This window comes from Pyxicephalus adspersus, chromosome 5 (genome assembly GCF_032062135.1).
Source record: "Pyxicephalus adspersus chromosome 5, UCB_Pads_2.0, whole genome shotgun sequence".
NCBI lineage: Eukaryota > Metazoa > Chordata > Amphibia > Anura > Pyxicephalidae > Pyxicephalus > Pyxicephalus adspersus.
The window spans coordinates 25,696,816-25,720,050 of record NC_092862.1 but is presented as its reverse complement, the minus strand read 5'-3'; the positions used below and the strand labels follow the sequence as shown (position 1 = coordinate 25,720,050).

Here is a 23,235-nt window from a genome sequence, read left to right as displayed (position 1 = left end):
TTTTTTAATGGTCGTCCTAACACAATAAATTAAAATTTAGTAAGTATTTTTTTTCCAGGTAAATATGAGATATTGCATATGAATATACTAAGTCTGTGTACATACAGTACATCAAATCATTGTTACCCGAGACAAATGGTCATGCCCAATCTGGCGTGTGTGTACTGCAGTCTCGCAATGTCGTTCATTGTCATTCTGGTGGATTATAGACTGACCTATTGGGAGCGACTGCTGTTCACACCTATGGAGAGGAGCATAGCGGGGTGCTGTTCACTCATTTTCTCCCCTTCTCCAATGAACAGAATGGCTGTGTGTACAGCACTCATTTGGTCATCTGTCACTGGAAATGATCACGAAAAATCATTCCTAGAAACAGTACAAGTTTTCCTGTGCATCCTTATCAGCTTTGCTAATAGAAGCCTGTTGTTTGCAGAGGTAATAATATTATTAATATTATTATTAATAATAATAAGATTTATATAGTGTCAACATATTATGCAGCGCTGTATATTAAATAGGAGTTGCAAATGACAGATAGATACAGACAAGAGCAGACCCCTGCACCAAAGAGCTTACAATCTAGGGGGTGGGGAAGTATCACACAATAGGATAGGAGATATGTAGTGGTGGGAAAGAGTGAGGGTTTCAAAAGACAAAAGATGGGTAGGCAAGTTTGAAAAGATGTGTTTGAGTGCTCTTTTAAAATAAATTTAGGAGCAAGCTGAATAGGATGAGGAAGACCATTCCAGAGAGTTGGGGCAGCTCCAGAAAGGTCTTGGAGGCGTGCGTGTGATGAGGTTATGAGTAAGGAAGTCAGTAGTAGGTCATGGAATCAATAGTAGGAGCGACCTTTACCAGGTCAGAAAGGTAAGCGGGATTTGAAGGCAAAGCACAGGAGCTTGAATTTGATTCTAAGGTGAAATGAAAGCCAATGAAGAGAACTACAAAGAGATGCAGCAGAAGCGGAGCGATGGGAGGCATGAATGAGTCTGGCAGTAACTTTAGCAGGTTAATGTGTCAAAGGAGTAGACTCCATGTCCTCTCCCCCTCTAAATATTCAATTTTGGGTATCTAAAGTGAAAAAATTAAAGTTGTGCTTTCTGTTTTGAAATTTCATATTTAAACACTAAAAGTGAAACCAAACACGTAAGACTCACTCCATTGCAGGGTACCACCATGTTCATTCTTTTCATTGCATGTCCCTTTCTGCAATAACCACCTACCTGGTCCTGTTTTTTGTAAATTAGGACCTCAATTGATCCCCCAAACCATTAACCCTAAAGCATTCTCTTGTACTGGATGTGTTTGAAAACAAAATGAAAGATTTCTGACCCAACCACTTTATAGCTTGTTGTTTGTTTATGTTATTTGGTTACTTGCACTTTTCAGTTTATATCTTGTTTCTGCTGCTACGCTGTCGGTCTATTCTTTAACATCAACACTTTATATTTTAGTTCATATGTTTTTGTATGTTGTATGTACCAGGGTCTTATTTAATAACCCAAATTGAACAATAAAGAATGTAAAAACTACCTGTATAAACTGTACTTACGTTTGCGACACTATTGTCAGTATATGTGATATGACTTGGATAATGTTGTAAATTTTTGAAGAACTGAACACGGGATATAGGCTGATTTGAATCCTTTTATCAGTTAATATACACTTTGGACCTGATTTATTAAAGTTCTCCAAGGCTGGAGAGAATACACTTTCATCAGTGAAGCTGGGTGATCCAACAAACCTGAAATAGAGCTGATCCAGGATTGAAAACATTTGCTAACAAATAGCAAATGACTGTTAAGAATTGACTCCAGGTTTGCTGGATCACCCAGCTTCACTAATGAAAGTGTATCCTCTCCAGCCTTGAAGAGCTATAATAAATCAGGCCCAATATGTTGAGATCAGGTTCCTGTGTAGGCCATACCATCACTTCCAGTACTCTTTGTTCTTCTCCTGAAGATATTTCCTAATAACATTGGCTGTATGTTTGGGGATGTTGCCCTTCCGCAGAATAAATTTGGGGCTAATCAGACACTTATATGGTGGTATTACATGCTGGATAAGTATCTGCTTGTATTTCTCAGCATTGAGGACACCATTAATCGTGACCAAATCTCCAATTCCATTTGCAGAAATGTAACCCAAACTTGCAAACTGTCACTTGCAGATAATCATTATTGTGCCTCTCTCCAGCCTTTCAGTGAACAAACTGTCTTCTGCTACAGTAAATATTTCTCATTTTGACTTGTCAACCTAGATCACCTGCTGCCATTTTTCTGCACCCCAGTTCTTATGTCCACAAGCACAGTTGAGTCTCTTGGCCTTGTTTCCACATCAAAGTTTTGACTTTTTGGTTGAAATTCTTCCATGGAGACCTCATCTGGCTAGACTCCGGACAGTAGATGAGTCTACCTGGGTTATGCTAATATCTCTGCAAAACTTCTGACAAAATCTTCTGATTTTAAAGAAAAGGAAGCATCATGTCTTTCATCTGCCCCACTACGTTTCCTTTGCTGACCACTTCATCTATGATCCTCGACGTTGCCCTATTCTATGTGCTTCTTTGAAGGATAAACTCTTCATCTTGAAACTCCAATCTGCTTTAAAATCTTTGCCCGGGAGAGATCTTGCTGATATAGTATAAGTATCTTGTTGCTGTGCTCAGTCTTGCAATGGTGCGACATGAAACTGTCTTCCACAACCTCATCTTGGTAGCAGAGTTTGGCTGTTCCTCACCCAGCTTTAAGACTACCCAGCTGTTTCTGCTTCGGTTATTGACAATAATATGGATCATTAGCACCTGTTTGGTATAATAGGTTAATCCCACACTTTACTATTATCCTAAAAAATCCCTGACTTTGTGCAAATTTACCTATAGGAATTGATGCCAGTTTGAAGGAGGCCAAGGCTAGTCACAAACGATATTGATTTGATTTAGATATTTCAATTTGAATTCTGTAAATAATTAGAAATTAGATTTTTGAAAGTATTTTTACTTTACAGCATTTTTTCACACCTACTTAATCTTTTTTTGCACAGGAAAATATATTTAAAGAAAATACTTTGCTCTATACAACTATTCTAAAATGTTAAGACTGTGAAAAGAAAATAAACTTGTTTATAGTAAAGTATAGTATGGTAGAAACAATATTAGGGTTCTAATATACTGGCAGAAACAGGTAGAAAGACCACATTCTTTGAAGCAGTGTATGAAGCAGTGGAACTCTGAGCTGGAAATAAAGAAAAAAAAAGTTTCAGAGACAATTGGGGTAGTAAGAAACTCAGATGCTAAAATGAAAATTTGTAAATGTGTATGCATTCTTAAACTTTTCTCTTTTTTTTTGAGTATAGTTGGAGAAAATTGAACCCACCGTACACGTTTGCATTGCTTTCTATGTCCTCAATACAGATACAGTATTTACCCTTCTGCTGGTCCTAGTGACCATTTTCACCAAGCCAAAATTCATAGTTGTCACCAGAACAAGGAATGGCCATATAAGAAACTTTTAACTTTTTCCTACTATATCCAAAACAAAATACACTTTAAAAATTATCTTTTTGAAACTGATGACTGGACAATAGGATAACCTTTTTCTTTTTTAGATTAATAAATAATACATTGAAATAGACATTTTGCCACCATACCCATTTTGTGTTTTGGATCCATAGGTCTAGCATTTGCTGTGATGTCTTCGGTTCACCCAATGTTTGGATTGTACGGGTCTGTGTTCCCCCCATTAATCTATGTCATATTTGGAATGGGCCGACATGTGTCCACAGGTGAGACATAAAATCTACAAGTGCAGAATAATCTCAGGTATATAAAAAGGCATGGATGGCTTGGGCGTTGAAGGTTCTAGACTGTCCCCTTCTCTTCTCTCCTCTTTTTCTCTTTGTTTAATAGTAATATAAAAATGAGGAGCTTTTCTTAACATGTGTTAAAGTCCCAGAGGAAATGAAATGCCCACTGGGGTTTTCCATCATACAATGTGGGTCAACATGCATGCTAAAATGCAGAAAAAGGTTAAATTAAACCTTAAAGAACAATTTTACCCTTTGCAAAAAGTGTCCTTTATAAATCCCCCTGCGTGCTGCAGCCCCATTCAAACTGTGACACCAATGCAGGATTGATGGTGGAAGGGAGATATATTTGCCCGAAATTCCTCTCCTATGTGAAGTGGCAGGTGGAAGACTCTCACCTGTGGGGTAATTATTGAAGAAGCACTGAGGGTGGGGATATAACACAGAGCCAGGAGCTCAGTCAGCAGCTCTGCTGAGAGACACAGACAGGTGGTCTGTGTGAGGGAGCTCTGCTTGGAGACACAGACAGGTGGTTTGTGTGAATGAGCTCAAAAATGAGTAGAAGGTTGCTCTCACAATACCTATGTGAGAGCTGTATCCAAGCCATGCCCCAGTGGTGCAGCAAAATACAACTTTCCAGTAGGAATAAATAATAGCGGGGGAACATATGCACATTAAAAAGGGGTATTATTTTTCTTTATTCAACAAACAGATGCTGTTTGTCCTTTGATAAAACTTTACAGTTGACACATAAAAACATGCATTGCAAGGGGCTCTAGTCATAGCTATCTCTTTGTGGGAGCTAAAATATCCATATCTCATATCCTGAAGAGGCAGTGAACAATTAACAAAATGAGCATTCTAAGAACATTAAATATCACATAATACTAAGATCCACGGAAAAAAAATAAAGATTCTTCTTATAAAAGTGTCTGGATTTCTACCAGGGGCTCCTAAAAGTGTAGTGTGGGGACCTGCAGACAATAGGGCATGCATGCTGAAAAATGTGAGACTCATTATTATTATTAAACAGGATTTATATTCCTCAGTATCTGGGGAATTGTTTTTCATTAAACTAGTAAACTACTCTTTAGGTAGTTTACTAGTTTATGTGATTTGATGAATTACCAATGTAATATTCTTATTGTTGATTGTACACCCCTCCCATGTATGTTGGGGTTTGGATACTTTAGGTATCTTTGCTTCACATGCAGACAGCAATGACTGGGGACTTGTGTGGTGCAGTGTGATATGGCCTCAAATGGTGTCCAAAGCACAAGAACATTGCTACAGTACTATCCAAATTTCTGTCCATTTCTGTGTGCTGTCCTAGTCAATGTAATGACAAAGTTGACATCACAGTGGACAGCCATATTGGTGGCTGTTTGATATAGTATAACACACAGCAAGCACATCTGTTATAGAATGTAGCCTAGTGCACCTCTGGTGGAAAACACGATGCTGCTTTGTATACATCACATCACCAATGGATACATTATTACTATTACTATTATTATTATTATTAGTATTAATATTAATAATAATAAACAGGTTTTATATAGCGCCAACATATTCGCAGCGCTGTAAATGAAAAAGGGTGTTGCCTTTCTCTTGGTGTATATTGAACTTTAGTAGAGATGGAGACCATACACTGTGGGGGAAATGTGTATAAAGTCCTGCATAGGATTATTTTGTCAGCAATCCTGCTGTTCCAATGATCAGAATGCAATATAGTTCAATATAGGTCATTGGCTTTTATGGTCTGGCTATGCTTCAGTGATCAGTACAGAGTGTACTTGTATGCTCTCACAAGGGTGACTGCAGAAGAGGCTAAGTGGTCATTTGTGTTTACTCCTTTTTAATTGTTCTTTTAACCTTTTTGTATGAGTCTGTGTTAGTCCTAAGCATGTTTAAATCCATTTACTGTTGACTGACGTACTAGGTCTTCTAAATAAATTCCGAACACCAGTTACTCTTTCTAAGATTAGTTTTGCAATTTACGTTTGCTGACTCTACCCAGCTCAGTTTCATTCCTTTCTGTTTCAGGTACTTTTGCTATCACATCCCTGATTTCTGCTGCAGCTGTTGAGAAGCTTGTTCCTCCAAACATTGGCAATGCCACTAATGGCTCATTAGAAGATATGGCTATGTCTGATTATGAAATGAAAAGAATAGGAGTTGCTGCAGCTGTAACCTTTCTAGGTGGAGTCATACAAGTGAGTGCCTTCCTGCTGTGTGGGATATTATCCATTAATATAGTTATTTCCATACAAAATACATATACCCCAAATTGTGAAATGGTATCAGCCTTGTGTTTCACATTGCCCAGTTTTGTAGTTTCTAGATTACCAAACTCCTATTTGTCACCTGTATTTAGCAAAGTATGGAGGCTGCCATATGTGGCCTAGCTGTCTGGAATTAATGACTTTCCCTGACTTGTCACAGAAGTTCAGATCAGGAAAGGGAGAATAATGACAAAACTCCTGATGTACATAAAAGTCATTTTTTCAGCATTACAGGAATAGAATTGTTTGAGGTTCAGCAGACAGACTTATTTTCTCATTATAGGCATCCTTTATGTATGCCAATTCCATGAATGCTTTTTTCAAAATAGTTACAAATAAATAACATTCTTTGAATGTTAATGTATATTTGGATTTTTAAGATCTAAACTTATCAATTAGTAAAAGTAGTGGTAAAACAAAGAAAGTGTCAGCAGAAAAAAAGATAAAGTGATCCATCAAGTCTACCCGCTAAAGAGAACTGCCTATAAATGTAAAAATCTGTATAATTTTCTGTGCCTTTAAAGATGACCATAAAATGATTGATGTGTGGATAACAATTGATATCTAAGCTTCGAACAAAAACAAAACACACAATAGTGGGACTTTTAAGGCCAATTAGAATCCAGTATAAACCAAAAAAACCTTTATTCATGCACAAAATTGCAACAACAATAATAGCAGCAGCTGCATAAAAATTTTTTTTTGTATACATAGTGCATCCAATCTCCTGTGTAGACACCAACAAGAGTGGTGTTAAATCAGTCACCACGTTTCGTGGCAAATGTGACCGCTTCTTCAGGACATGTCAGGAGATCTACAATGATGAAAATGCTCATGATTGTCCATACAGCTTTCTGCACATGATGTAAAAACAAGCAATGGAAGGCAGCAAAAAACACAGGTGGCTTCATATCAATCCTATCATATTCCCATGTTTTCAACAAACAAAAGGCTAGTTACCCACATATGAAATCTATCATCATTGAATGTAAGAAGCCTTCTGTTATTAGTTACAGTATATCAGAGGTATAGTTCCATGTCTCACATAGGAACACATGTGGCTTCTCTTCCTATGTGAAATTTTTATGGAGCCGCCTGTGTTTCTTGCTGCTAATTTTCTTGCTACAAATTTTTATACTGCTGCTACTGTCATTGTTGTTGCTATTTTGTACTTGAATAAAGGTTTTATTGGTTTATACTGAATTCTAATTGGTCTTAAAAGTCCCACTATTGTGTGTTTTAGTTTGAAATATAGCTTGTATTAGGGATGTGGCCTTGCAAATAGAATGATAGAGGAATTCGTACACTTTTTTAACAATTGATATCTATCTGATATGGATTGTTTTCCTGGCATCTGCTGTGCACCCATCAACCAGCACCACAAACTCCCCCCTGCCATTCTCACAGGCTATATATATGCGGGGTGCCTTCCCTAACAACCAACAGCTGGGCAGAGCTGGTAGAGCTATGTTGGTATAACAAATGATGGGGCTTATAATGTTTGCTGGTTCTTTCGGTGGAACGTATAGCATAAATCGACATAGAAAAATATAATGGCCCTGATTTACTAAAGCTCCCCAAGGCTTGAGAGAATACACTTTTATCAGTGAAGCTGGATGATCCAGCAAACCTGAAATGGATCTGGTCCAGGATTTAAAACATTTGCTAGCAAATAGCAAATGATTTTAAGGAATCCATTCCAGGTTTTCTGAATCACCCAGCTTCACTGATCAGTGTATTTTCTCCAGCCTTGGAGAGCTTTAGTAAATCAGGGCCAATATTTTTTTCTATGTCAATTTATGCTATACGTTCCACCGAAAGAACCAGCAAACATTATAAGCCCCATCATTTGTTATACCAACATAGCTCTACCAGCTCTGACCAGCTGCTTTATTAAATCAGGGCCTATGTGTTAAGGCTAAGCACCTTCAAAATTTTTTTTAAAAATCCACATTATTTATAATAACAATACAGTATTTATATAGCACCAACATATTACACAGCGCTGTACAGTAAATAGGGGTTGGAAATGACAGGCAGACACAGACAGTGACACAAGAAGAGGAGAGGACCCTGCCCCGAAGAGCTTACAATCTAGGAGGTGGGGGAAGTATCACACAATAGGAGGGGAGATATGGAATGGTAGTAAATAGTGAGGGTTTTGAGAGACAAGATGGGTAGGTATGTTGGGTTTTTAGTGATCTTTTAAATGAGCAGAAAGTAGGAGCAAGCCCAACAGGAAGAGGAAGAAAGCTCCAGAGAGTTGGGGCAGCCCTAGAAAAGTCTTGGAGTCGTGCATGTGATGAGGTTATGAGTGAGGAAGTCAGTAGTAAATCATTGTAGGAGTGAAGAAAGTGGTTAGGGGGGTATTTTTCTATCGAGTGAGAAAGGTAAGAGGAGCAAGAACTGTGGAGGGATTTGAAGGCAAAGCCTAGACAAAATTGTCTTATCACTAAACTGGTGACGGAGGGGTGCACAAGGAACAAGGAAAAACTTTGGCTACCATTTTTGTTCTACAACCCTGTTTGATATGTGATCACTATTACTTTGGGGGGTTGCTGTTTACAGGGGCTGATCAGCATCTTTATTTAACAAATTTAAAAGGTTGCAGAAACAAATTACTTATCCATCATAGTGACTAACTTTTCATCTTCATCTTTGTGATTTGATGTAAATACATTTAAAAATGAAATGTAGCGAGATAGCTGTGTGCTGAACAATTCAGAAAATGTGGGATTTAATTCAGGATTATTCAATATGGAAATTTTATAAAAAGCAGAAATGATTTGTAAGCTCTTCGAGGCAGGGTCCTCACCTCTTCCTGTATCACTGTCTACATTCGTCTGTCATTTGCAACCCCTATTTATTTACAGCGCTGCATAATATGTTGGCGCTATATAATAATATTAGTAATAATAATAATGAGTTTTAAAGGGTTGCATATCTTTTTATAAGGATGAAATCAAAAACTCCAGGCAGATATAAAAAAACATAAATGAACAAGAAATTGATACACAGACCAAGCCAGACCTAAGAATAGAGCCTGCATGTCATTTTAAGGTGGCAATTAGTGTTGATACTGATGATCAGTTTTACACATCTGCATGTGTGACAATTGGCTTTTTATTCTGTATGTCTGTTTTTGGTTTTGTGATGGAAACAATGACAATGACAAATGAATAGTTCTTGTTTAGAAGCACTCTTGTAACAGCTTCTGTTATGATAACTTTGGATCATTGAATCATTGCTAAAAAACTAAATCAGAAGCACTGGTCATTTAAACGGAGCATAGTGGAAAACTTTGTTGCTCAGGATCTAATTACAGCTGAATTATTCATGCAAATGGCAACCAGCCATGTCATTTCAATTATTTGTTGTCAGCACTGTTGTTTAAGGGCGGTAATAGTGTATTCTTGGAATATTTAACTTGCTACATACCTCTTTGGAGGTAACTTTCACATTGCATTACATTATATTATTATTTTATGTTATATTTTAATATATGTGCAGTTAATGTACCAATGTGTAAATGCTTCCTGTATCGAAGAATATGGTAAGAATTCCTTCTACTGGCTGATATCATGGTTCGTTCTTTTAGAATGGATAGATCTGGCACATAGACTTGCACTAAGGCTATGTTCAGACTGGCCATGAGGTTGCTGTGTGTTTACTGCTTCCTCATGCCAGTGAACTGATGCCTAAGGAGGAACCTTACAAGTAGTTTCTACCTGCGGTAGCCCCATGGGAAATGAATAGAGACAGCTGTGAGCTGTCGCTTGCAGACGTGTAGACGAAGACTCTTTAAACCAAGAGGTGTACTGCCCAGCGATCTGAAATCCATTGGCCACCAGTGGCAAAATATTGAGTCTGTAAACAGTATTTATATATAAAAATGACCCAAATAGAGAACTTGCGTCTCAATTATTCACTTAGGGGCACTCTTTGCGTCTAGAGGAAAATAAATTTAATCTCCGGATAAGGAAGGGATTCTTCACAGTAAGGTCTGTGAACATGTGGAATCGGCTTCCTCAGGAAGTAGTTTCAGCAAGTTCTTTAAATTACATTAGGAAAAAGATGGATTCTTTTCTAGAAGCACAAAAAATGGGTATTAAAGTTTTAAATTAAAGACAAGAGAGGCTGTAGATCCAGGGAACATCCGATTGCCGCTTGGGATCAGGAAGGACTTTTGATGGACTTATGTCTTTTTTTAACCTTTGTAACTATATAAATAACAGCATCCCCTAGGTGATGGTACCCAATGTAGTAAGTCCCACAACAATAATGCTATGAAACATAGAATGGGTAATGCTATAAAAGCATCATTATTTGGATGTTTTAATGCATATGGGGAGCCTAGGAGCAAACTGTATGCATTAAATGTCAGTGTACAATAAAATAGGTTAATTAATCATCAATATCAATGAATCAATACAAATCGCACATATTAGTTGTTCACATACTGATTTGGGCTGGCAATCCAACTGTGCCCTAATGTTTTATCCCTGATCTTGTTTAGGTGCATAGCCTTAGTGTTTGTGTAGCTGTACTATTTCTGATTGAAATGTATTACACAACAGCTATAGTGATTCTTCTTATCATCACCAGGAGTTAAGAGTGGAAGTTTATGTAACATACACAAGGTATGATTAGATAACAAGGTAGAATGAATATATATTATGAATATAAAGGACAAGCAGTGTTTAAAAACTGGGTGTGCATTCCTTTTTATTGTTGCATATGTGAACTGTAAAGGTATGTCCCACATAATCCCATAAAGTATGTGGTAAACTCCCTTGCAGGATTATGACAGCTGAATACTAACAAGAAACTAAAAATAAAAGTGAAGTATGCCCAAAGGAAATTAATACTTTTAGGTATATTTACCCTTGATGGTATATTTGACCTGTTGACTGCTGGTATTAGGATTTAAAGTGAAACTGAAAAAGAGTAGAAGAAAAATATTTTCAATGGGACACCTGGATTTTAGCAATTTCCCCTTGTCCAAATTGAAAAAGCAGTTTTATCTGTCTATATATTTTAGCAAGATAATACAGTGTGAATTTATTTAAAGTGTATCTAAAGCCAAAAAAAATATATTTTAGTGTTTGTCATTGAGCAGATACAGAAAGCCTTTTTGTTAAAATAACAAAAGTTGCTTTAAATAACACCTTTAATGACTAAGTATAGATTGAGATTTATTGCAATTACTTACAACTAAATTACTTTTTCAGAATTGATAATGAACCATATCAAAACTGTGCTGCAGGATAGTGTGAACCCCTGTCTGTTTTTATTATGATTTATTCACCCTTGCTATTTGACCTAGTAACCATTATCACTCGCACAGAAAGTAACGCAAAGGCAAACATTTTTAAATTTCTGAACACAAAGTCTGACATAGACTTAAGTATATTTGCATTCTTATACTGTACTTGGACTGACTGCAGTTATTGCAATGGAGACCCATGTTTTGGCACCTTGTGCTTACTTCTCCATTGTTTTATCAGAGCTCATCAGAATGCCCTGGTGTTCCCAGATATAGGTACGCATGTGATCCTTTCCCAGAATGCAGAGCCCCTGCCAGTGTCACATGTGAAAATGCAGGACAATCTTGTGTAAACTCCACTATCACTCAACATTGAGTTTACACAACTTTTGGTTTTGATAAATAAAAGGCTTGGTGGAAGAGAATGTTATGGTTGAGCCAGTAGGTAGGAGGTCAGATTTTATTAAACTCATAAAAGTTAAGAGACACTTTGAAGTGAACCTGTGGAGGCCTCATACCTTGTGCACAACTAGGTTTTGTTCTACAAACAGCATACACAAAAGGGTTTATATTCTACCTTTACACTCTCTAATCAAACATCTTTCCAAATTTCTCTTCAATGTAGGCATAAATAGGAAAAAAACTTTGAACAATGAGGTTTGTTACTAACTGTTACTAAAAGTTAGTTACACAATTATTTGTTAAATAGAATGTATTAAATACTTCTGCATACCATGAGCTTCCGGGAAGACCAATATTGAAACAATGTAATAGAGACCAGGGACACATGATGCAACTTCCTTAATAATGCACCAAATGTGGTGGGTTCGACATATAGTAGTCTAGTTGGAATCTGTCCCTCTTACTTACGTTTTGGTTCACACTGAAACTGATTATCTTGATCTCTACACTGTGGAGATATAATGAAAGCTTTATTTGTTGCTAGTAAACTGATTAGCTAAGTGGTTGGCTCAATGATTAGCAACTAACCCTTCTTTGTGTGAAATTACAAAACAGCATAGAGGTAGAATGATGAAATTTACACATATATGGTCCTAGATGGATAATTACGACTCCTTTATGTACTATATTGAGAGTTGGACTGACTTTCAAAGTATACCCATGTCTGCAACAACATCTTGAAGAAGGATGATATGGTTGCTTTTCAGTTTTGTTCTGGTGCATGGCAGTCTGCAATTTATGTCCTATGTACTGTCATTTGTTAGGCCTACCTACAGTCCATGAAAGCAGTTGAAGGACAGAGATGTTACGTTAGTGCATAACTAAGGCCAGACTTGATTTTCTAAAACAGTCAGCTCTCTAATACAGTCAATGTACAGAAGATACATTCTTGCTCAAGTGATTGGCTTTATGCTTTTTCTCCTGAAATAGTGTTGGAAGTAATCATAGGATTGCAGTGGGGAGAACCTCCCACTGAGAAAGAAAATGTGATTGCAGGAAGTAAAAAATGAGTAGAATCAGCAACAGGTAGAACTGTGCATTTGTTTAAATCCTTGAGAACACATCACTATATTTTAAATAGTAAGATTTAGCTTGACGATGTTAGCTTTCAGTTGATGTTTCCTTTTTTGCATTCATTACTGAGACAATGGGCCTGATTTATTAAAGTTATCCAAGGCTGGAGAGAATACATGTTCATCAGTGAAGCTGGGTAATCCAGCAAACCTGGAATGGATTTTCTAAAAGTTATCAGCTGTTTGTTAGCAAATGTTTTCAATCCTAGACCAGATCCATTCCAGGTTTGCTAGATCACCCAGCTTCACTGATGAAATTGTGCTCTCTCCAGCCTTGGAGAATGTAATAAATCAGGGCCGGTGTACTGTGGACCTAACTGTACTTTCAATTTTTCCAACAGGTAGCAATGTCGGTGCTGCAGTTGGGGTGTGCCACTTTCATTCTCTCTGAGCCAGTAGTCAGTGCAATGACAACAGGAGCAGCCACTCATGTGGTGACATCACAGGTCAAGTTCATGCTAGGAATGAAGATGCCCTATATATCTGGACCACTGGGGATGTTTTATGTAGGTTCTTTTATATATTTTTTGTGATCAATGTAAATCTATATCTGACCTCCTTTAGTATATACCGTAAATTGTAAAAAAGCCTTAGAATAAAACAGTGTTTGTTAACCAGGGTTCCCCCAGAGTTTGTTAGGGGTTCCTTGAACAATCTGCGCCCCTCAGATCTTTCTAAATAAAACCAAAAATGTTGTTGGCTACTTGCAAGGGTGGCACACTTCCCAATGGCCAGCAATGTAAGAGGCATTCCTCCCACTGACTGCCATGCTAATATGAAAGCTATTGATATAGTAATTTCAGCAAGGGCTCCCTGAAGACCTGAAAGTTATTTCAAAGGTTTCCCATGTAAAAAGGCCGAGCTGGATTAGAATATTTCACAAAGTCCTATGTATAGTGCTGGCATTCAGGTGACAATTCCAGTCAAAAGGAGCATTTGCCTGGAATTTACCAATCTAAGTAGTGTCCTCCAGTAGGATCCCCCTGCTTTTTAAGTACAACTGTCTGGGTTCCTTTTTCTTTTTATACTATATTTTTGTTGTTGTTGCAGATTTACCTCTACATTTTCCAAAACATCAGCATGATCAAAATATCAGCGCTGCTGTTGTCCCTTATGTCCCTCACAGTGTTGATTCTGACAAAAGAGCTGAATGAGAAGTATAAAAGTAAGATCAAGTTTGTTCTCCCTATCGACTTGATACTGGTAAGTGGAAATCATTTTTTGCCCTTTAAAGATAAAACATTTAGGGTGACCCTCTTGCAATCCTAACAGTGCATAGAGGCTGCTATAATCTCCATTGCTCACTTCCGCCTGACACTATCCCTCTCTCCCAGATAGTTCATAAGGTTGTCAATCACAAAAAGTGTCCATGGCACAAATCCGATGGGAATGCCCTCTGATTTAAAGATTCTAGAAGACTGGTATGTCTTGATGGGTCCACCAATTTTAAACAATCTTTAGATGCTTTTTTCTCTATACTTTGTAGCTCCATGAAATCCATCAAGAAAGACATTATCTGCCATTTCCTAGTTATATATATAAATTGAATAGGTTATGTGTTTGGAACGTTTGACTGCTGCATGAATGGTTTTAATCCACAACATTCAGGCTTTTTAATGCATTCAACATAAATGCTGACTGGTTGTGGTAAGGATAGGAGGGGGGTAATTCCCTTCTCCCCCTATCTCCCTAATCTCCTACTCCTCCCTTTACACTTGTTCCAATAATGCTTGGTGCTTAAATTCAGAATTTAATGAACGCTACAACCGCTTGGCACTGATGATCCTCAATTTATTTACAATGACCCAATGATACTAATTGAGATACTAATGAAAAATAACATTTACTTAGCTAATAACAGATGACCAAATATAGAAAATAGTCTTTGATATCTCTCCCGGGTTCTGTCCATATTAGTAAGGGGCCAGACATGCAAACCAATACCGCAGGTTGCTTAGTTTTAATGATCAATATGGCATATCACACATTAAAGAGGCCCCCAGATAAGACAGGGTATACGGCCCCTCAGTGTTCTGCGACACCCAAATTTGTGGTCCATTAGCAACTCCAATGTAGATCCTTAATGTGACACTGAGCTAGCTTCTAATTTTGGTCTTCATTAATCAAGGCTAAGTTACAATTCAAACCTAAAATATTAAATAATGATTATTTAATAAATCAGCAATAGTTCCACATCTTTCTTCCAATTTTTCCATAACCATTTTACCTGATAGAACTTTATTTTTTACCAAATAATCTTGACAATATTTTGGCAGCAACTAGTTAATTGTGATAATACATTGACATGCACCACATAATCTTGACAATACAATGCAACAGCCAGGTCATTATGACAATATATTGGCATCAACTGGTGATCATGGCAATTTATGGGTCACATACTTTTGGTTTCATTTCATTTCCTTGCTTCAATTTAAAAAAATCAGCTCCAGTCTTCTGACTTGCCCCCCAGGACATATAGTATGTCAGCATTAGAGGATTTAATTACCAATACATTACAATTTCCTTTATAAAATGGAGGCTTATTTTTCTGTTACAGCACACATATTGCACCTTCTATGAACCAATATTCCAGCATATGAATAAATAGACATCAAGGCCAAAAAAGCTTTATCCTGTGACCTATAAAATGTAAATTATGGTCCAACTGGAGTAATCAGTGATTTCTTATAAAAATTAGATTCATTTATCACTTTAATTCACTAACTTCTCACAGTTTGCGAATAGTGCCGCATTCTTTTCCTTTGCACAGATGTCTGTAACCACCCTTGCCTGTTATTTTGCCAACATGGAAGAGGATTATGGCATTGACGTCATCGGATATGTTCCCAAAGGGTATTACCTTCATATATTTTATGATACTAGAAACTATTTTATTATCCAGAATGCCTGAGCCATAGGTGTTTCTAGATATGGCCACTTTTTACATTTTGAGCATGATGCCAGCAAATACAAATTTATCTAAAATTATATTTAAATAATAATGAATGATGAATTGGGACATATTGTACTCAGCTGTATAAGATATTTACCTGTGATCTTAACTCAATAAAATGTTTACTGTTTCTGTGTGTTTCAGGGCTTGGATATGCTGTAAATGGATTGAATTTCTAGCTATATAGTTTTGGAGAATCTTAGTGTGGCAGAGACCTGTACACTTGGCTAAGCCAGTAGGCTTTATTAGCAGCAATCAGGCTAAAGCCCCATTCGGATGTTTGATGAATGTCAGAGAATTGTCGCTGGAAAAGATCTTCATGATCTGTTACAGTGACAGATAAATGAATGAGAGCTGTACACATCATGGAGGTGCTGATATTCAGAAGAATGAAAGCTAATAATTTCAGCTTTTATTCTTCTGAATACCAGGACCTCCATACTGTGGAACTCTGCATAACACTGCAACATTCAGGGAATTCTCACTCTAATGCACAACTACTAACAATCGCTTTACATCCCCTGAGAAAGTCGACAAGGGCGAAACGCGTTGGGACATGGGACGTTGTACTTCCACTCATTGAACCCTCTAATTTTATATAGTCAGGGATTCAAATTCTCTAGTTCATTGGTCTAATTATACCCATGATGTTAATGGGCTAAGACCTAATCAACGTTTGTATATTTTTACAATTGTTTGTGACAATTTATTACAATACAAGCTCACTTTGTCAAAAACCCTAGCTTTTCTTCTCTTCTTATTTATATCCACATATTCAAACCATGGTGGCATTAATTATGCTTGACCAGGTGGTATAGCTTTACTATCTTCACTTGTAACTACTTTGTTAACTTTGACAATATCTTTTCAAGTGTGGTACAGCCAGCAGAACCTCTTAGAACAGGGGTGTCAAACTCTGGCCCAAGGGCCAAATCTGTCCCCCAATGTCCTCTTTTTTGGCCCCCAAAGGAATCCTAAATGTGAACTGCAACTGGCCTGCCACTGCATTGAAATAGCGCTGCTTCTACAATTCCTGGCATTACTCGCGTCTATAGACCAGCGGGCTCTCTGCGTGGCCCCACATTGGACTGTTTTATAGACGCAAATATTGCCTGGAATATTAGTAACGGCGCTCTTTCAATGATGAGGGAGTTTCAGCAGCGGGCCACTCATAGGATTTAGCTCCGTATTGGCCGCGTCTGGCATTTCCATCACTCCCCCCTCAGCTGTACTTTTCCTTGCTACTCCAAGGCATGGACTTGAATGGTTGGATTTTCATGAAAGAATATTGTTATTATTATCGTTAGCCTGTGCAAAAAGGTTACCATTGAAATTTAACTCAGAAGGCTACAAATAGAGAAAGAGGCATAAGATTTTTTCTTAAATAAGAAAAAAAAATGTTTATGCCTTTTTCTCTATTATAAGCTTGTACCAGATTGAATGTTAAGCAAAACCTCTTTGTTTCCATATGAAAAGGGTTTATATCTAATGAGAAGGAAAAATGTCCTCATTTTTTTCAATAAATTTCAAGGTTGGCCTGTGACTTTGTCTAAGTTTTTAATTTTTGCCCTCTATGTATTTGAGTTTGACACCCCTGTGACTTAGAACATAAATCCCCCCTGTTGCTGTTTGTCTCATTTCTTTTTTGTCCTGTCAATTCAGAATTCCTCTTCCTCGAGCACCACAAATGGATGTTCTTCAGCAGGTTGTGGTGGAAGCCTTCAGTGCTGCATTGGTGGGATACACAGTTTCTATATTTCTTGCTTACAATTCAGCCAAAAGATTTAAATACTCTGTTTCTGAAAATCAGGTAAGTTTACAATTAATATATTTTACCTTCATTTATCTTAGAAATGACGTTCAGTTAATAAAGTTGACAAAAAGGATTTTTTATTGCACAGATGCCTCTATCCTGTGATCTAAATATTAGTCAATACAGCTGAACAAATATCATGCAATCTTTATCCAGTATGATTCATAATTCCCACATATGTATATTACAGTACAATTCAAAATGATAAAAATATTCATATAATAAAAATATGCAACATATTTAGTGCAGACATAATGCAAACCATGCTCTATTATATATAAATGGTGATTAAAAAAAAATTGGATCAACTCTGATATTTGGTATAGTGATTTCTTCATATCCATTGTTTAAATTTTTTGATGATTTCTTGAAGTGAAACATCATGTTTGTATGTTACAGGAACTCTTTGCCCATGGACTCAGTAATATCATCCCATCATTTATTTTCTGTATACCAAATGCAGGTGCACCAGCCCGATCATTCGTTTTATTAAGCCGCGGTGCAAAGACACAGGTCAGCATTAATCCAATTTTTAATATATATATAAAATTAATTACTTACATCTTGAAATTTTTTTAATTTGAATTCTAATTAAAATATTTTTCTTCTTTTTCTTTTCTTATTAAATTGCTACAAAATGATTATATCTATGAATGTGTTCTTTATGTGCAATAATGTAAAATGCATCTACCATCACTGCAATATAATGATGTGCACTATTGGTCCAAAGACACAATATTGCCAGTAAAAATCTGTGGGGTTGTAGTCCAGGTATTTAGGTTTCAACTGTGTGTTTTAATGTTTGATTAGGGTGACCCTTTAATAAATTACTGTTTTATGACCTTACATGTATGTTTTGTTTGATCTTTAGGTTGCTTGTTTGGTATCATGCTTCCTTGTCCTCTTGGTCATTTATTTCTTAACACCTTTATTATACTGCCTTCCAATGGTGAGTAACTATGTTTTTTTTAATATACACCCAGTTTTGCTGAGATAAAAAAATAATGCGCTATAGCTAATCAATGCAAATCGTAAATATTTTAGTAAATGTTGTTGCACTTTTCTCTGTTCTGGATTAGCTGCTTACTTGCACATGTCCTTTCTCTGCCTGATTTCTAATAAGAGGTCTGCATTCACCAAACCCCCTGATCACATTTTAGTGCTCTAGTAAGGAAATCTGCAGTTTCAACATCCCTTTAGTAGAGGCCACGCCTATCGCATGGAATGCCTGAAATGTAACTATTAGAAAAAGCAACCGGCAACCACAGGAAATTACTGCGGAGGCATTCTGTAGATTAGTGGTGTATGCCACGCCTTCAGGTTGACACATTAAAAGAGGTAACTTCTAACCATAGCTGCACATTGAACAGGTAATTTTTAACATTTTGTAGTGTTAATAAATTATAATTACAAATACAATTATAAATGTTATATGAATATTTGTAACAACATGGAATTGTTGCTAAAAGAACCACACTGCAACCAAAATCAGTGATTCTGGGTATTAAAGGTAACACTTGTCTGGTTCCTGTGGAACTTTAACTTTCTAATAGTTTTATGATTAAAATCATACTAAATGATGGCAGTGGTATAGATGGCCCTGTGTGATTAACTATGATATTTAAACATATTTTTAAAAAATACTTCAAGACAGAAAGTAAAATTTCCCAAGTGGCACATAGAGAGCAAAAAATGACCGACCTTTTTTTATAGCTGTTCCATATGTAAAAAAACCTGTTTTGCTTTAGATATACTATAACCCAACACGTGTACCTGTGCTCCTGTTGTAGTGCGTTTTGGCAAGCGTCGTTGTTGTTGGATTGAAAGGAATGCTCAGACAGTTCCAAGATTTAAAGAAATACTGGAATGTTGATAAATTTGATTGGGTGAGTACTGAATCCCACACTTAAGTTTGATCCAAACATTATCTATTCAAAGCTGTTGACAATATACAAAGAAGAAGAAGATTTCCGCCTATACATGTTTTATATCACATAGGCCACATCCCTTATTGAGCCCAGAAAAAAAAGAACATACGATGAGGAACACCAATTTTTGTAGAGGGATTTTTTAGGCCAATATTAACAACATATAATATAAAAATAACAACATTTTATTAATATTTACATAAAAGGCTCATTTCCAATACATAAAACATTATTATTACACACAATAATCTCTCCTTTCAGAGTGTCCCTGTGAGGGATACATTCTGGGTTAGCACTCTACGCGTTTCGCGGAAATATCCGCTTCCTCAGGAGAGAGCAAAGCTGTTGACAAGTTAAAAATCACTTGTGAGTCTATTGGGAATTCTTCCAACTGTTCACCTTAACAATGTGCTCACATCAGATGTATGTTATCAAACAAGCAGTTTGAAAGGTAAACATTGGTTAGTGTTGAGTGAAACAAAATATTTAGTATTACATAAAATCTTTCTACAATGTCAGCTTTTATTTAGAACCCATGTGACCACACCAGCTTCCTCGTCTTGTATCTGCATTGCCAGGCTGTGGGTAATAGCATGATATGTAAGTCAACCTTGCCATGCTCAGCTGTAATTCCCAATTCATTGCGCACTGCATTCCATGTGTAGCTGCACTTCTGACAATGGGGCTCCTACTTGGAGTCATTACACCTGAATTACTAAAGTTCTCCAAGGCTGGAGAGGATACACTTTCATCAGTGAACCTGGGTGATCCAGCAAACCTGAAATGTATCTGGTTTGGGATTGAAAACATTTACTAACAAATAGCAAATGATTTTTAAGAAATCTGTTCCAGGTTTGCTGGATCACCCAGGTTCACTGATGAAAGTGGATCTTTTGCAGCCTCGGAGAGCTTTAATAAATTAGTTCCAATGTCAATCAATAAACTGTACCACACCAGTATGATCTGCTTCCCTGAGCAGAAAAAAGATGGAAAAGTATTGAGCTGGCAAGATAACCAAGCATTTGCTGCTTGTAATGAAACCTAAAAAAATAAAAGGGTGATTTGCAAATTATTATGAGCAGCTGAATGCATTTACCCAATTTCTTTTTTAAGCTTTGAGTTAAAATGTAATTTCCTTTGGAATTGTTACTTTACTAACAGGTAATATGGATTTCCACCTATGTGGTAACAATCTGCTTTGCTGCAAATATTGGTTTGCTGTTCGGTGTTGTCTTTAATATCGCAGTTGGAGTATTTCGCCTAACCAGGTAAGGTTATTTTCTCTCTTTGTTCCCTTCTCTTATGAAACTCCCATAATGATCATAGCAGCAGATGAACACCAGTTGTGAAATCTGTGATGTTTTTCATGCTGTATTACTGCAGATGCATACCTTTTGTGTGCTTCCAAAAATCCTTCCAAGCCACCATGATCTAGTTTAATATATATGAAGAAGAGATTTTGGAGATAAAGCCTGCGTTTGTTCATGTGTCAGATGATTCTTGCCCATTCTGAAGGGTCATTCATGATTCTCTTGGGCGCAAATCTGACATGTGTACAGCAGTCCCCCAATGACTGATGGGGAACGACCATTATACAAATTAGGGAGAGCACAGCGGGGTGCTGTTCACTCATTATCCCCCTCCCCACTCCATAGAACAGTGCTATGTATGTACATCACTCATTCGTTTATCTGTCACTGTTTTTCGAATCAATCTTGAAAGATTGTATGTGTGTACGGAGCCTTAGTCCAACTTAAAACAATGATAGATAAAGGTATATATTGATAAAACATTTATCAACAATTTGATTATGTGTTATGTATTTATGTGATATATATTTATTGTTAATCACTTCTGAGTGTATTTATCCCATGACCCAGATTCACTTTTTACCATTTATTCTATTATGAATTGTGATTATTGCTCATCAGTAATTTGCCCTGCAGCAATTCCATACTCCCCAATTGTTTGTGCTTTATTTGTAAAGGTATTTTCATGTTTATTTCACCTATTTACACGTCAGAAAATTTTACCTGCCAAGTTATCTGAGCCTGGGCAGCACAGTGGCTGAGAGGTTAGCGCTCTGGACTTTGCAGGACGAGGTCCCGGCCAGAACACTATCTGCATGGAGTTTGCAGGTTCTCCCTGTGATTGCATGGGTTTCCTCTGGGTACACTGGCTTTCTCCCACATTCTAAAACATGTAGTTAGGGTAATTGGTTTCCCCCAAATTGACCTTAGACTGTATAAAAGACATTTGACTATGGTAGGGACATTAGATTGTGAGCTCCTTTGAGGGGACAGCTAATTACATGGCTATGGACTTTGTACAGCACTGCATAATATGTCGTGCTATATAAATATTGTAATAATTAAAAAATTAACACTTAATGTGGATGTCATTCATTAATTGACAATGATTGGATGTGTTTCATTTCTACAAAATATAAAAGACCTGGTTTATTGTCAGGAATGCCAGATCCTGCACAGGAATTTTTAATTTATGGACAAATTATTTTTAACCCAGGCTTTGATTTTCAGGCTTTTTTTAAGTACACAACATCTATTTAAAAATTTTATTTCAAAATCATTGGAGATGGCACTGCAATATAGATCGAATCCCAGTAAACCTATATAAGAGAATCTAATGTTTTTAAATGCAGTAAATTTTTGGTCATTTAAAAAAAATATACCTTCTGAATTAAAATAGTGATATAAAAAACTATAAGAACATGGGGCTCGAGATCTCATATCATCTAATATTCAGTAATTTAGGAATTCAGATCTAAATAATCTCCTGTTGCTGCTTTCACCATTATCAAGCAAACATTTCTTTTTAGATTTTGCTGTTCTTTAGCATGGCATTCAAGTACTATTATTATTATCATTGATCTAATATGTCCCTATTACAGAGACATAGTAAACCAAACACAATACAATATTTCATCCAGCTAAAATATTACTTTCTTCAAACTGTATCTGCAAATAGTAATCTTAGTTGTATCCTCAAACAGTAAGGCTGCCATTGATTTATAGGTATATATTTCTCCTTCCTTCAATCATTCATTTTAGAAAACTGCTTTTACAGACCATGACCCATATCTTTCTTTGTTGGACAGAGATATTTTCCTGTTGGCTCAGTGGGATATTAAATGTATGGATCTTGTATTTTGTAGTGAGAAGATACCTCTATGGATATTACACAAACAAATAATCATACAAAGCAGATCTTCTGAACTGTACAGAAGCTTCCAGTAAATGTTCTTAGCAATTCTTTACCCTTTATAAAAGAAAAGCAAAAGTAGTTTTACATGAGTGTATTATGTTACATTTCTTGCAAAAATGTTGTTTCATCAATTTGACACAATCATGTCCACAGCGGTCTGCAGAGCAGTATAATAGTTGTATTGTCCAACATCTATGTCATCCCAGTAGTTATACTGCATAAATGTATCTCATAGCAATGTAGGTCACTCAAACCTAGCTCAGCAATGCTTCAAGCAGCTTCAGACTTTAAATGATGCTGATACTATACAGTGCATATGTATAAATGTGTTCTCAGGTATACATGCCATTCAAACCTGTAATGACTTTATCATTGTCCTAATAATGGTATCACCCAACATCTATAAACAGGTCATCCATTATC

General features: G+C 36.6%; 1 protein-coding gene across 6 annotated transcripts in view; it reads left to right on the top strand.

Moving 5' to 3' along the window:
* SLC26A7 (solute carrier family 26 member 7) overlaps nucleotides 1-23,235 on the top strand; it is a 43,005-nt gene that overhangs the window by 4,560 nt on the left and 15,210 nt on the right. For 5 of the 6 annotated variants that reach the window (XR_011920777.1, XR_011920778.1, XM_072410930.1 and 2 more), the window contains 10 exons: nucleotides 3,673-3,783; nucleotides 5,851-6,020; nucleotides 13,232-13,396; nucleotides 13,941-14,093; nucleotides 15,664-15,746; nucleotides 17,509-17,656; nucleotides 18,059-18,172; nucleotides 18,531-18,608; nucleotides 19,450-19,545; nucleotides 20,749-20,855. Coding sequence is in view for 4 of the 6 variants with exons in the window: in XM_072410930.1 (XP_072267031.1) it covers nucleotides 3,673-3,783; nucleotides 5,851-6,020; nucleotides 13,232-13,396; nucleotides 13,941-14,093; nucleotides 15,664-15,746; nucleotides 17,509-17,656; nucleotides 18,059-18,172; nucleotides 18,531-18,608; nucleotides 19,450-19,545; nucleotides 20,749-20,855 (1,225 nt within the window). In the remaining 2 variants the exon portion in view is untranslated. The remainder of the gene's footprint in view (nucleotides 1-3,672; nucleotides 3,784-5,850; nucleotides 6,021-13,231; nucleotides 13,397-13,940; nucleotides 14,094-15,663; nucleotides 15,747-17,508; nucleotides 17,657-18,058; nucleotides 18,173-18,530; nucleotides 18,609-19,449; nucleotides 19,546-20,748; nucleotides 20,856-23,235) is intronic. The other variant, XM_072410933.1, reaches the window with a different exon arrangement.